This window comes from Myotis davidii, unplaced genomic scaffold (assembly GCF_000327345.1).
Source record: "Myotis davidii unplaced genomic scaffold, ASM32734v1 scaffold233, whole genome shotgun sequence".
NCBI lineage: Eukaryota > Metazoa > Chordata > Mammalia > Chiroptera > Vespertilionidae > Myotis > Myotis davidii.
The window spans coordinates 2,929,884-2,943,891 of record NW_006285917.1 but is presented as its reverse complement, the minus strand read 5'-3'; the positions used below and the strand labels follow the sequence as shown (position 1 = coordinate 2,943,891).

The window sequence follows — 14,008 nt, the reverse complement described above, 5'->3', positions numbered from 1 at the left end:
TGCTGTGTTCTATGCTGTGGCATGTGTCTGTAGGCAGTATTAAGCATACTAATTAATTGTCCTCTGGATATTACAAACCTGTGGGGGAGCCAACATGAAAATTTATTATGAGAAAATATGTTATATGACTTAAATAATGAGTTCAGAAAACTAATAAGTATTTATTCATCAAAATTGATTGGATATTTACCACATACTGGACATTTTACTAGGTGCTAGGTACACAGGAGTGAGCATAAGTACGTACCCTCCTGGGACTTAGAGGCGTGAAAGCCACTTACAATGGTAAGCTACAGTATTAGACTCTGGGAGAACATAAAGACGAAAATATGTGGCTCCTGCTATCAGGAAATTCATGCTCTTAATCATAAGCTAGATGAACAAATAAGTCTAAAACAAAGGCAAGTTTTTTCTATCTATAAGTTATTCCTCAAATAGGACTTTATATGAAAGTCTTTACAACTTAGATGGAAGTGAAACAGACATGCTTGGAAAATTGCCTCAAAAAAAGCACCTAATGGGGATGAGGAGAACATTGATGTTAAAGATGTATTTGAAGATTTTGAATAATGTTTATAAAGTGTAACAATAAGTAATATTTCTAAGTTAATTTATTATTTTGGATATCTGTAATCTTTCAGTGTTATCTATAAATATTTCAGTAGGTGTCATTAAAGATAAGGATTCTTTAAAAAACAAGCACAGTACCACCTAAAGAGAAAACCAACAATTTTTTTAATATCATAAAAGATCTAGTCAATATGCAAATTTCCAATTGTCTCAGATGTCATAACATTAATATATTGATTTCAGAGAGGAAGGGAGAGGGAGAGAGAGATAGAAACATCAATGATGAGAGAGAATCATTGATCAGCTGCCTCCTACACGCCCCCTACTGGGGATCAAGCCTGCAACCCAGGCATGTGCCCTTGATGGGAATCAAACCTGGGACCCTTAAGTTCACAGGCTGACGCTCTATCCTCTGAGCAAAACCGACTAGGTCAAAAGTCATGACTTTAAGAAGATATTTAAAAAATAACTAAAAATTTTATTTCAGTTGGTTTGTTTGAATCAAGATTCAAGTAAAGTCCACACATTGTGGTTGGTTCATTATCTCTTTTAACCTGTTGGTTTTGCCTTTCTCTCCCTCTGTCTCTCTCTTTCTCTTTTTGCAATTATTTATTTTTAAAAAGAGGCTAAGGGAGGATTTGTCCTATATGGTTTTTCACTGTCTGGATTTTGCTGATTGTATTCCCATGGTGTAGTTTTTCTGTAGAGCTCTGATTCACTGTATTTTCAGTAAATTGGTATTTGAATTTAGAGGCTTGATCAGATTCAGGGACAATTTATTTGGTAAGATTGCCTCATGGATGGTGATAAGGTCTCCCATTAGGAGGCATATAATGTCTGGCTGTTTCTGTGATGTTAGTGGCTGTTGAAAATCAATGCAATCCATTTGTACTGCAAAATGGCAATGTTCTAATTCTAATACTCCTTTTCCAGTTTTTTTAATAATAAGAAACTTCTCTCATCTATTCTATGGTACAATTTATATAGGGAAACAGATTAATTTTTACCAGCTTTCAAGGCAACCAGTTAACTTATTAGCATATCTTCCAATGTTAACAAATTAGTCAATTTTTTGTTGTTAATCCTCACCCGAGGATATTTTTCCATTCATTTTTAGAGAGAGTGGAAGGGAGGGGGAGAGAAACATAAATGTGAGAGAGACTCATTGAATAGTTGCTTCCCACACACACCCCGACCAGGGCGAAGGATTGAGCCTGCAATTGAGGTATGTGCCCTTGACCAGAATCAGACTTGCGACCCTTCAATCTGCAAGCTGATGATCTATCCACTGAGCCAAACTGGCTAGGGCCAATTAGTTCATTTTTAAAGTGACATTGTGAACTTGTGGGTTTTACATATATACATATCATATCAAATACATATATTTGTTGCAGTTATTACCCTTATTGATTCAACTTGTCCTCTTTTATAAAAACATATTTTTACTGATTTCAGAGAGGGAGAGGGAGAGAGATAGAAACATCAATGATGAGAGAAAATCATTGATTGGCTGCCTGGCAATCAAACCCACAATCCAGGCATTTGCCCTGACTGGGAATCAAACCGTCACCCCCTGGTTCATAGACTGATGCTCAATCACTGAGACACACGGCCAGGAATATTGTTCTAGTTTTGGCAAGGGACCTCTTTAAGTTGTCTACTGAGTCCATGTGACACAACCCTAGTTGTCTTTGAGTGCCTTTTAGTAGAAAATGGCACTGTAAGAGACCACAATCTAGATGCTAATGATACTCATTGCTAGTGGCTGACCATTTTTTTCCTAGGGCTTTTGAGTGGACAGAGCCAGAAAATATAAATTTATCAATTAAAAAATACTTACAGATAAAAATATGGCATATATTTTTGTTGATATTTCCAATTCAAATTCAGGATTGCACTGGTTTTTACTTAACTTCTATTTTACAACTGTATCTCCTTGCACCCCAGCTGAGAATTTCAGTTCTCAGACACATTGAGAGTGACAGAAAAAGTTCACATAATTATTTGTTTTATCTCACAATACACAACAGTCTCAGAGTGATAACACCAACACTACAATCAACAATATGGTAACTAAAAAGCAATTTAGGATCTTTTTCAATTCCTTTTGTTTTTAGGGTATATCCTACTAAGGATGTTCAATTTATTATGTTTAAAGTTATTTGGGATAATTTCTCTTAGAATAGTTATGCCATCAATTTGGTATTTGTTTTCATTTTGTTTTTGATTTCTGGGAATTGATTTTTAAATTCTTAATTTTGTTTTAAAATTATGTAAAATATATATAAAGTAAGGTATATTCACAGAATTTTAGTTTCTATCCTTGTCTCCTATCCTCTATGCCCTCCCTCCTTCTACAGGTAACTATTTAAAAACATCTTTTATGGCTTATTCTTCCTTTATATATTTTAAGTATAAGCAGATACTTATGGTTCAAAACCCTTTCTTAGACAACAGTTATACAGTTTTCCACCTTACTTTTTAAACTTGATATTATATCTTGGAACTTATTCCATAGTAGTAGTAATATATGTTTTTATAAATATGTCTATAAAACTAAATAAATACAATACTATAAGTAGACATTTGAGTATTTCATCTACTTTCCTACAAGTTTATTTATTTAAGTTAGACTCAAAAACTTTTTTCAATCTTCTTTTTAGAAAAATGGATTCTTTTATATTCAGGCTTGTCTTATTTGGGGGCATAGATGATAACTACAAAATAATAAAATTGGAACAGTAAACTGGAAATTTGAGCAGGATCTGGAAGGATGGTGAGGATTTGCTGTGCTGGAGAGGTGGGGAAGGGGAGTGTTAGGTGACTGGACAGTATGAGCAAAGGCATGAAGGTGGGAATGTGCCCGGTGCCTGTAGGATCAGTAAGCCTGACTGGAGCTGCAGGTTTGGTAAAGGAAATAGACTAGTAAGGAAATCGGTTCAGATATTTTTTGAAATAATTCAGGGTATGGTCTTGATAAAGTAGGTACCATTATATTCATTCTTTTAACAAAGATGTATTGAGCACCCACTATGTGAAAAGTCCTCAGAGTGCTGGGGAAACCGTGGAAAGGAAGACAGATATGGTCTCTCCCTTAAGGAGCAGAGACATTTCATTACTAAGGAGAAGTACAGTGTGCGATCTATATATATAAAAGCCTAAGCAGCCGTCCGACCAACCATCTGACTGGTAGCTATGACATGCACTGACTACCAGGGGGCAAATGCTCAATGCAGGAGCTGCTGAGCTGTGGTGACTTGGCAGCTGCTGTTCTTGGGTGATGCACCCAGAACCAGAGAGGAGGGAGCCCGATTCAGGGGCATGTCACCTGAGAACCACCTCTCGCAATCTGGGACCCCTTGGGCGATGTCAGAGAGCCTATTTCAGTCCAATCACCGCAGACCAGACTGAGGGACCCAACTGGTGCATGAATCCATGCACCGGGCCTCTAGCCCATTGGCTCCCCACTTTGTGTCTGGTTCCCCACCGGGCCTCTAGCCCATTGGCCCCCCACTTTGTGTCTGGTTCCCCACCGCGCCTCTAGCCCATTGCAGAGGTTGTGGGTTTGGCTCTTACAGAAACTTTTCGACTTGATTAGCTAAATGATGAGACGTGCAAGACCTACTGGCTGTGGCCCCAACATCTGCCCCTGTACCGGCCTATCTGTTTAATATCAATTTCCAGTGGAGGCAGCAAATTTTCCCACTACCACTCTCAGTTGGGAAATTGGATGAGGCTTCCCTCCTTCTGGGTGGACAGTAGCGCCAGCAGGCAACCTCCAGGGAAGGAAGAAGGCGAAGGAGTAGCTCAGGTGGGAAGAAGGAGGATCCTGCCACCGCAGGACTCTGCCTGGGCAGAAGGGCCTGGGTGGGAGCCTGACATTGAGCAGGGTCCTGCCCTAGGCAGACTGGATTCCAGGTTAAGTAAATCCTGTTTGCTAAATAATTGCATTTTGTAGCTAAATGCTCACAAGTCATCAAACTTAGGGTAAAGTGAGGTGAAAGAAGCAAGACAGATACAGAGAGAAAGTGACATAATATTGGGGGGGGAGCCTGATTCTGGGGTGCATCACCCGAGAACCACCCTCTCACAATTTGGGACCCCTTGGGGGTTGTTGGAGAGCCGGTTCGGCCCTATCCCTGTAGAACAGGCTGAGGGACCCCACCAGTGCACGAACCGTGCACTGGGCCTCTAGTCTATATAATAAAAGCCTAAGTGACTGTTACAGCAGAATGACCAGAATGACCAGTTGCTGTGATGCACACTGACCACCAGGGGGCAGATGCTCAAAGCAGGAGCTGCCCCCTGGTGATCAGTTCACTCCCACAGGGGGAACGCCACTCTGTCAGAGCAGCTGGTGAGCGCAGTAGCGGTGGTGGGAGCCTCTCCTGTCTCCACAGCAGCGCTAAGGAGCAGTGAGCTGAGGGCTAAGGAGCAGTGAGCAGGCGAGGGGTAAGGAGCAAGGGGTCCTGGCCTGCAAGAGGATGTGTGGGAGTGGGCCTAAGCTGGCAGGTGGACATCCCCTGAGGCATCCTGGACTGTGAGAGGGCACAGGCTGGGCTGAGGGACCTCCACCCCCCAGTGCATGAATTTCGTGCACCAGACTCTAGTGAGGACATAAAAATGGGAGGACCTAGCTTAGTTTATAAGGGGGTTAATCAGGAAAAGCTTCCAAGGAAATGCATTTAGATTGAGATCCATAGGATGATGAGTAAGTATTAGTTGTTGGTAGTGGAGGTGGGGGTAGTAGGCAGAGGGTGATTACTCTAGAACAGCCGTGGGCAAACCACGGCCCGCGGGCCGAATCCGGCCCGTTTGAAATGAATAAAACTATTGAAACAAAAGACCGTACCCTTTTATGTAATGATGTTTACTTTGAATTTATATTAGTTCACACAAACACTCCATCCATGCTTTTGTTCCGGGCCTCCAGTCCAATTTAAGAACCCATTGTGGCCCTCGAGTCAAAAAGTTTGCCCACCCCTGCTCTAGAAGGAGCAGCACTCAGGGAAGAAAGGAAATATGGTTCCAGAACTGATAAAAAATGTCCAGTATGACTAAAAGTGTTAGAGAGTATGGGATAGAGTGGATGTGAGATGAGAGTGAATTCGAGGGAAATTGCAAGGAGGTCTTGATAAGAAAAGAGAACTGTTTCTCTGAAGGCATATAAGTGATACTCAATATATATGAAATAGATGACTAAATATGTTTGAAATTTCAAATGTGGATTAAGAAATGATGGTGCCATAGGAAGGAGTAAGTAAATGAAAACAGGCTGCTAGTTTTGGAAGGAAAATTAATTTGGTTTTAGACACCTGAGTCTTGAGGTGTGGCATCCCATTGGTTTGTCAAATACTGGGCCACACCATCTCAGGGTGCTGTTGAAATTGCAATACTCAAGTGAGGGAAACAAAAGGTAGACCGCGCTCCCTTGGGAATTATATTTAGAGGAAGAAGATAAGCCTTAGGATGAGACAGGGACGATTTGGGCAGGGAGCAGGATGGAAAATTTAAAGGACAGAGTATTAAACAGGCTTAGATGCTGCAGAGGTCAAGGAGACTGACCAGTTTACACCAGATGACATAATGTGGTTGACACCACTTACAAAATGCCATTATACAGATATAAAGATGGGGTGCAGAGATGAAAAGGCATGAGATCTGCAGTCATAAGACTTGGACTCAGCCCTACTTCTGCCTTTTACCCCATTTGTAACCTTGCGCAATAATTATTTTATGTTCTCTGAGTCTCAGGCTGTTTATTTTATAAAATAAGAAAGAGAATGGCTACCATATTTGTATCTCAAAGTTATTGTGAGGTTCAAATTTAAAAAATATATAAACCATTGTGCTTCTCTTCCAAGTGTTGCATAAAGCGTCTGACACATGGTACTTAACTGAATGCTTGAATGAATGTGTGGGTATTACTATGACTACATATTTATGTTTTCACAGAGACCAGATGAAGAAGCTGTGGTGGATCAGGGTGGGACCAGCACAATTCTCAACATTCACTATGAGAAAGAAGAGTTGGAAGGTAAGAACCGCTGTTCCATGTAGTGGGGGAAACAGTGAGAGGCAGCCTGTGGGAGGGACAGCTCTGTTATCAGGAGGCTGGGTTTGAGTCCTAACTTTCACGAGCGGTCAGACCTTGGGGGAGATCACTTAATTTCCCTTAGCCTCAACTTCCTTGTCTGTTAAATAAAAGTAGGATAGTAATACCCAATAGACAGCATGTGAGACAGTGCTTTGAGCCCTGTAAAGTCCAATATAAACATTATTAAATGACCTATTCCATGAGAATGTGAAGTACTCAGATCAGTTTATTGATTCCTAACAACTGCTTAGAAATATAAATACATGCAAACTTTTAAAAGAAAAATTACAAATAATTTTAAAAACTCAGTTTGTCTATAAAATCCTGTTTGTACCCCATTTATAATGTTTGCTCTTTCCTTCTAAATAAACCCATTTCTGCCTGGTGTTTTCATCTAAACAAGAAAAGGGAAAACACATACATACCTATAACATATTCTTTAGGAGTCACAGCACAGAGTTACATAAAAATCCAACTGAAGTGGACAGGAAGGGCATTGTTAATGACCTGCTGTTTCTAGTGTACCCTATTAAGGCTCTTCTTCCTTCCTCCCTGCCCCAGCCCCGGCTCCCCACATGACCCCGTGTGGTGTCCTGTTTTCCTTTTTCCCCTGGGGCTTAGTTTCCTGATTTGTGGTGATGCTTGGTTTTATTAGAGAAAGGCTCCTGTTTAGTATAACTTTAATGAGAACCCACATTTGGCTCAAAAGTCTTCATGAACTCTCTGCAGCACCCTCTCAATGTTGAAGGCTACGATACAGCAACTTTCTAATGACTGGGACAGCATGTGAAAATCCTCTCTGTACTGTTTGTTCTCGTGATGTGTTTTTTTTTTTTTTTTCCCATCATTAAAGTTGTACAATCCCCCAAGAAAACTTGTCCTTAGGATGAGGAGAGTGAAAGCTCTAGAGAGGCTGACTCAGTCTCTGGATCTATTACCATGAGAACTTATGTGGGTGGCTCTGTGGAGGTCAGTGGGTTTGGCTAGATCAAGGTCAAGTTTTCCAAACTATTTTAACCAGATGGAAGAGCCAATGTGGTTTCAGCAATTGGGAGAAGGTGGGAGAAGAAAAGGGTGTGGGGGGTGGGAGGCTAACATTTGTTAAATGACCCTTGTGGATTAGACATTTGACTGGGATCTTTGAACAAGTTGTCTTTTTTATCTTCTCAATACAAGGCCAGGTAGGTTATATACCTACTTCAGGTCATCTAGTCCAATGATCTTCAACCCTTTTCACTTCATGGCACACAAACTAATTACTAAAATTCTGTGGCACACCAAAAAATGAATATATTGTTTTGCCAATCTCACACACACACACAAAAGTATAATTTTGATTCATTCACACCAGACAGCTATTGTGTTGTCCTCATTTTGTTTTTATCCTCACCCAAGGATATGTTTTTTTATTGATTTTAGAGAAAGAAATAGAGAGAAAGAAAGAGAGGGAGAGAGAGAGAGAGAGAGAGAGAGAGAGAGAGAGAGAGAGAGAGAGAGAGGTAGATATCAATATCTATTGGCTGCCTCTGTATGCGCCTCAGCTGGGGATTGAACCTGCATACCTGGTGTATGGGCCAATGCTCCAACCACCTGAGCCACCTGGCCAGGGCCATTGTCACTTTTCAGTTTGACAATCTAAGGGAAAAGAGGTCAGTGTCCCTGCCTAAATAGTCAGATATTGTAAGTTTTAAAAATTTCTTGCAGCACACTGATGTGACACCGGTTGAAAATCCTTGATCTAGCCTGATGGCAGGTGATATGGGACGAAAGTCGGCTTTTCCACTCTATCACACCATCTGCAAGGGCGGACAGTATCCAGCATTAACTACCCAACCTCAACATTTTGTTCCATTTTATAAACATGTTTATGTATTAGCCCTCCTTCTGCCCAGATCATTCTATTGCTTCTCTACGCTCTTATTGCCCCGTGGGGCAACGTTGTTCTCAGTTTAGTTGTTTGGGCCCACATGACCTTTGTCCTCATCAAGGAGATAACTGTTTATAAACACTCTTTGTCTCCTTGTGAGTAGAATAATAAACTTGTGCAAACTCTCTTGAATCCTGATGACTGTGTTCCACCCACAGAGGTCAGCTGAGTAATTGGCAGTAGCATCAGCTTCTTATGATGTCACCATCTATTCTTTAAGCATGCTCCATTTTGCCATAAAAAATAGTAATCTATGGTGTCATTACTAGAGAGTAATGTGTTGGGAAATGGTCGTTTATACATAGACCTTTTTGAAAACTAGAATCTTATTTATTTTAGCACTATTTTTAAAAAGCACTTTAGACAAATGGAGGACAAATGCTGCCTACTTCTCAGGCCTGATGTCGTTCTAGAGCAGCTCTGGAGAGGAGAGGAATTTGCTGTGGGGCTGGCCATGCTGTGGGCTCTACCCTGACTCACTCTGAGGTCAGCTTTGGGACTCAGTGAGGCTGCACTCAGAGTGACATCGTCTTTTGAAGGTGTAGGATAAAATTATATTTGGTTTGATATGTATGCCATAATACAAGGTTTTGTGGCTGCAGATAAATCCCTGGTCTTCCTTCCCCTTTATTCCATATGTCTACCCCACGTGACATAAACCATTTCATCACTCATTTTCAGAATTACTCTGAGATTTAGTCTCTGGACATTGTGAGACACCTTTGTAAATGTGGGCCTTTTGCGTATGTTAATTTCATCAGTAGGAGATAGTGCATTAAACCATGGCATTGTTTTTGAAGAGTCAAAAGCAAACATTAGGATAGATTTTCAAAGATAAACTCATGAAGAGCAATAATAGTCCATGATGTGCTTCAGTGGACTCTCCCAGTCTCAAAGGAACACGAGCAGTTGCTTTAGTTAGAAGAATGGATTTTTCCATTTTTTCTGGCAGATCATTATTCCTGATTAACGACTAGATTTATGAATCCTAGAGTAAGTTTAGTGCCTTCTAATAAGTTTTTAACAAATGTGTAAGAGCCATTTGCTCATATTTGTAAGTTAAAAGAAAAAGAAAAGACTTGCATCTGCTCCACATGTTAGATTCCCCCCTGTGGTTATTGACTTTGAGTCAACCTGTAGCCCAGAGCAATGGAACACCTTTTGTATGTGCTAATAAGTTCTGTCTGCACTCTTGGTAAACAGCATGTATGGAATGTTAATACAGCCTCCATCTGGAGGGTGGGTCTCACCTGTGGTTTCTGTCTTGCTCCACAAGATTCAGTCCCAGTTCACTAAGGATTGTTCTCTGCATTTGTATACATACTTTTAAAATTTGATTTCAGAGAGGAAGGGAGAGGGAGAGAGATAGAAACATCAATGATGAGAGAGAATAATTGATCGGCTGCCTCCTGCACACCCTACACTGGGGATCGAGACTGCAACCTGGGCATGTGCCCTGATTGGGAATCGAGAGAAAAACAGTTAGTAAAATCTTGAACATTTTTTTAAAATATATTAAAATTTGATTTCAGAGAGGAAGGGAGAGGGAGAGAGATAGAAACATCAATGATGAGAGAGAATAATTGATCGGCTGCCTCCTGCACACCCTACACTGGGGATCGAGACTGCAACCTGGGCATGTGCCCTGATTGGGAATCGAACCGTGACCTCCTGGTTCATATGTCAAAGCTCAGCCACTGAGCTATGCCAGCTGGGAGTGTATACATACTTATTTTAAAAATATATACACTGTTACATCTTTTCTATAAGTTTTTACTAAATTAACACTTGTATTTGCATACAGATAGCCTCTGAAGAGTAGTAATACTGGAGGAAAGAATGGAGAATTGGATGGGAAGAAGGTAGAATTTTGGTGAGTTGATTGGTAGATGGAAGGGATGAAGATTGTGAGGGTAGGAGAGGGTTGAATGGCCAGCAAAGTGACCACAGGATTAGTTTAGTGAAGTCATCACAATGCCAAAATCCAGTTAGGACTGGATTTTACTAGTGCTATATTCATTTCCTAGTGTCCATTTGTTAGTCTTCTTTTCTGCTGATTTCATTCAGAAAATCCAAGTTTCTGCTTCAGAGTTCCAGTGTAGAAGCTGATGCCTAATTTTCTGATAGATACTTGGACTTACTTAGTTCTGACCTCTGCTGGGGCTTGTTTTCATTAACACTTGTCTCGCTGGTGTTTTAAGAAGGCAGGCACTGTGGTTGGCCAATGTTTGTGAGAGCTCGTTAGACTAAAAGAACTTCTTACAGAAGGAGGAGTCTTCTTAAAGATTTAAGCTTTACCTTACTTCCCACAGAGCCCTCAAAGGCATCAGTAGGATGTCTTGCCTGTTATGCTACAGACTTGCCTAGAAGGAATTTAAATATCAAGCAAAACCATACATTATTTATTCAACAAACATTTACTGAGGTTCTTTTATAATCGCTTTTGCAGCAATAAGTAAAGATAGTGAGAACAATGGAACCATTGTGAATTCTCCAAAGAGAGACTTAGCCCAAGCCTTTCCTAGGTCTTAACTTTAGAACCTGGACTAGCCATCATTTGGACAAGACCTGAGAAGTCATTTGGTCCAACTTCCTTGTTTTACTTTAATAGTGTCAGTGAATAAATTAACCAAGAAAATGAGTCTAATAATATGGATTCTAATACCTAATTATTGTGTTCTCACTTTCTCTTTAGAATGTAGTTAAAATTAAATAATACTAGCATTATACCAGCACGAGCCCAGCAGAAATATTTGGAGTGTGCTTAAGAAGTAGAGGCCCTAACCTGGCCAGTAACCTGGGGGATTTGCTCAGAAGAGGAAGCATATGGTTGGGGTGGCTCTGTTGAAGGACTGAAAGTCACCCTCAGACTGTTCTTCACCTGCACACACCTGGTTTTACAACACTTAGGTCACCATTTTAGGGGGTGGTTGAAGTGATTCTCTAGGACAGTGATGGCGAACCTATGACACGTGTGTCAGAGGTGACACGTGAACTCATTTTTTTGGTTGATTTTTCTTTGTTAAATGGCATTTAAATATATAAAATAAATATCAAAAATATAAGTCTTTGTTTTACTATGGTTGCAAATATCAAAAAATTTCTATATGTGACACGGCACCAGAGTTAAGTTAGGTTTTTTCAAAATGCTGACACGCCCAGCTCAAAAGGTTCGCCATCATTGCTCTAGGATCTAAATATGCTTTTCTTGGCCCACAGGTTCTTCATGTCTGTGCCTGTCTGTCTCTAACTTTCCCCCCTCCTCTCCTTTCCTCTTTCACCTTGCTCTAGTCCTACTGGCTGTCCTTTTCCCTTGAAACTAGCTGCACACATTGCCATTGGAGAGCCTGTGTACTTGATCTTCCCTCTTCCTGGAATGCTCTTCTCCGGGGTCTTCTCATGACCTCTCCTTCTCATCACTGAATGTCTCTTCTAATCATCTTAGCTAAGTCTCCCTTCTCCATCCTATCCCCTACCATAGATATTCTAGCACTTTATTGTATTTTATTCATAAAAATTACCAGTATTTGAAATAATATGTTTTTATGATGTCTGTCTTCCCCCACTAGAATTGTGTTTTGAAGACAAGGATTTTGTGCTGTTCACTGCTGTATCCCCAGCCCTTGGGATAGGACCTGGTACAATTAGGTAACGCCAGCCTGGGTTGACCTGAGCAGTGTACTATAGGGACCTAATTAAATACTATAGTCAAACATTATTAACAGATGGTATTTTATTAAAGTGGTAGTTAATTTAGTTGTTTTCATGGTTTATAGTTTTCACTGATTATATCAAAGGTCCAGAATCCCACATCTTAGCAAATGACCTCTTCGGGATCTATATTTCTGTTTCATTGAAGTTTCAAGATAACAACATTATGTGTTGAAATCTGCCTGTCAAAAATGTCCTGAGGTGTGCCCAAGTCAACAGGAGTGTCCTGAGGCAGTTAATGTGTAATAGGTGCGATTCTTCCAGACACTAAATATTTTATTATCCTGCCTGCCTCTCAACACTCTAACAAATCTCTGATCATCTTCTCATCTAATCACCACTGTTACTTTTTTATTTTGCTTTATCACTTTGGAAATTGAGAGACAGGGGAGGACAAAGAAAAGGAGGGAGAAATAAAGAAAGGGGTGTTAGAGCAGCACCCCCAGGCACTTTAACACCACTTGGAAGTGGAGAGCACTATCAAGGAATCCCTAAAGTAGAAGTTGAGCACAATCTTAGGAAATGCCATTGCTGGGGAGAGAAGACAATGAGGAGTTGGTAACTCTTTCCATAAAGTCCCATTATCTAGGAAGTCTTCCTCAAGTAAGCTTTTAGTTATTAGGTGGGCTAAGATTTTCTCAATCCTCTCATGCCCTGGTGAGTATTTCATCACCACAAATATGTTCACTTTAGTTACTCATTCCTTTTGTGTTCTGCTTCAAATTAGAGGCCTTCTTAGGTTCTCCTGAGGAGATTCTAGGGGTTTATGCCCCTAGTGGAGGCACTTAGGATATATTCCATTTTCTGAATATGTGGAGGGATGACCATATATAAGACACTGTGTATTTTGTTATGTGAGGGACTCCAAGAAGTAGAAGTTCTGACCTGGGACCTTGAGGAGCTTGCAATTGAATAGTGGGAGATAACACTGACAGAGGATATACTTTAATGCAAGGCATAAAATGAGTACACTAGAGAATGCTAGCCAGGGACTCTGGGGATTTAGAGGAAGGAGGAGTCATATCTGATCAAGGAGATCAGAAATAACACCAAGAGGGAAGGTTATTGCAACGAACCTTGAAGGAGCAAGCCACGTCAGTGTCCAGAAAGCATTGGCACATTTATGGAATAGTGGTTGGTTTAGGTAGAAGAAAGAGTGGGAGGTGATGGTGGGTGCAGCAGCCAACGTCATGAGGAGAAGACAGAGTCAAAACCAAGCCACTCAGTTGCTAAGGTGCAGAAGGTGAGCATCTCTAGATACCCTCCCCCTGAACATTTATTTGATGTGAGCATGTATAGGATTTTTTTTTCAGCTTGATGGTTTCCTCTTTATTGATGTGCCTCTTACCTTCCCCCCACAATTTCATCCCCTTCCGTCTACCCCACAAAAAGATAGTGAAAGGGAACCAGTATCGGGGTTCTGAGTTCCTTGGGCAGTTAGAAAAGGAACAGAAACCAAAACAATCACTGGATGTGACAGAGATCGACAATCAAGTCTAAAGCAGGGTGGGAAAGGTGGTAGAAAGAAGAAGGCAGGAGAAAGGAGATGTACCAGAGGCCATCTCCCCCATGAACCCCCTGCTAAGAGGGTCTGGAGAAGAGCCTCAAACATTAGGAAGTACAGGTCCTGAAGGAAGAAGTCAAGGAAGGGGGGGGGGCATCTCTCTCTATGTAGAATGAGACCCTCCCCTGCAGGCCCAGCA

General features: G+C 40.9%; 1 protein-coding gene across 6 annotated transcripts in view; it reads left to right on the top strand.

Annotated features, from left to right (window-relative positions):
• The window catches only part of SLC4A8 (solute carrier family 4, sodium bicarbonate cotransporter, member 8), a 118,536-nt gene that overhangs the window by 40,622 nt on the left and 63,906 nt on the right, over window positions 1-14,008 (top strand). For all 6 annotated transcript variants that reach the window (XM_015559629.1, XM_015559625.1, XM_006757068.1 and 3 more), the window contains exon 2: window positions 6,526-6,607. Coding sequence is in view for 3 of the 6 variants with exons in the window: in XM_015559625.1 (XP_015415111.1) it covers window positions 6,533-6,607 (75 nt within the window). In the remaining 3 variants the exon portion in view is untranslated. The remainder of the gene's footprint in view (window positions 1-6,525; window positions 6,608-14,008) is intronic.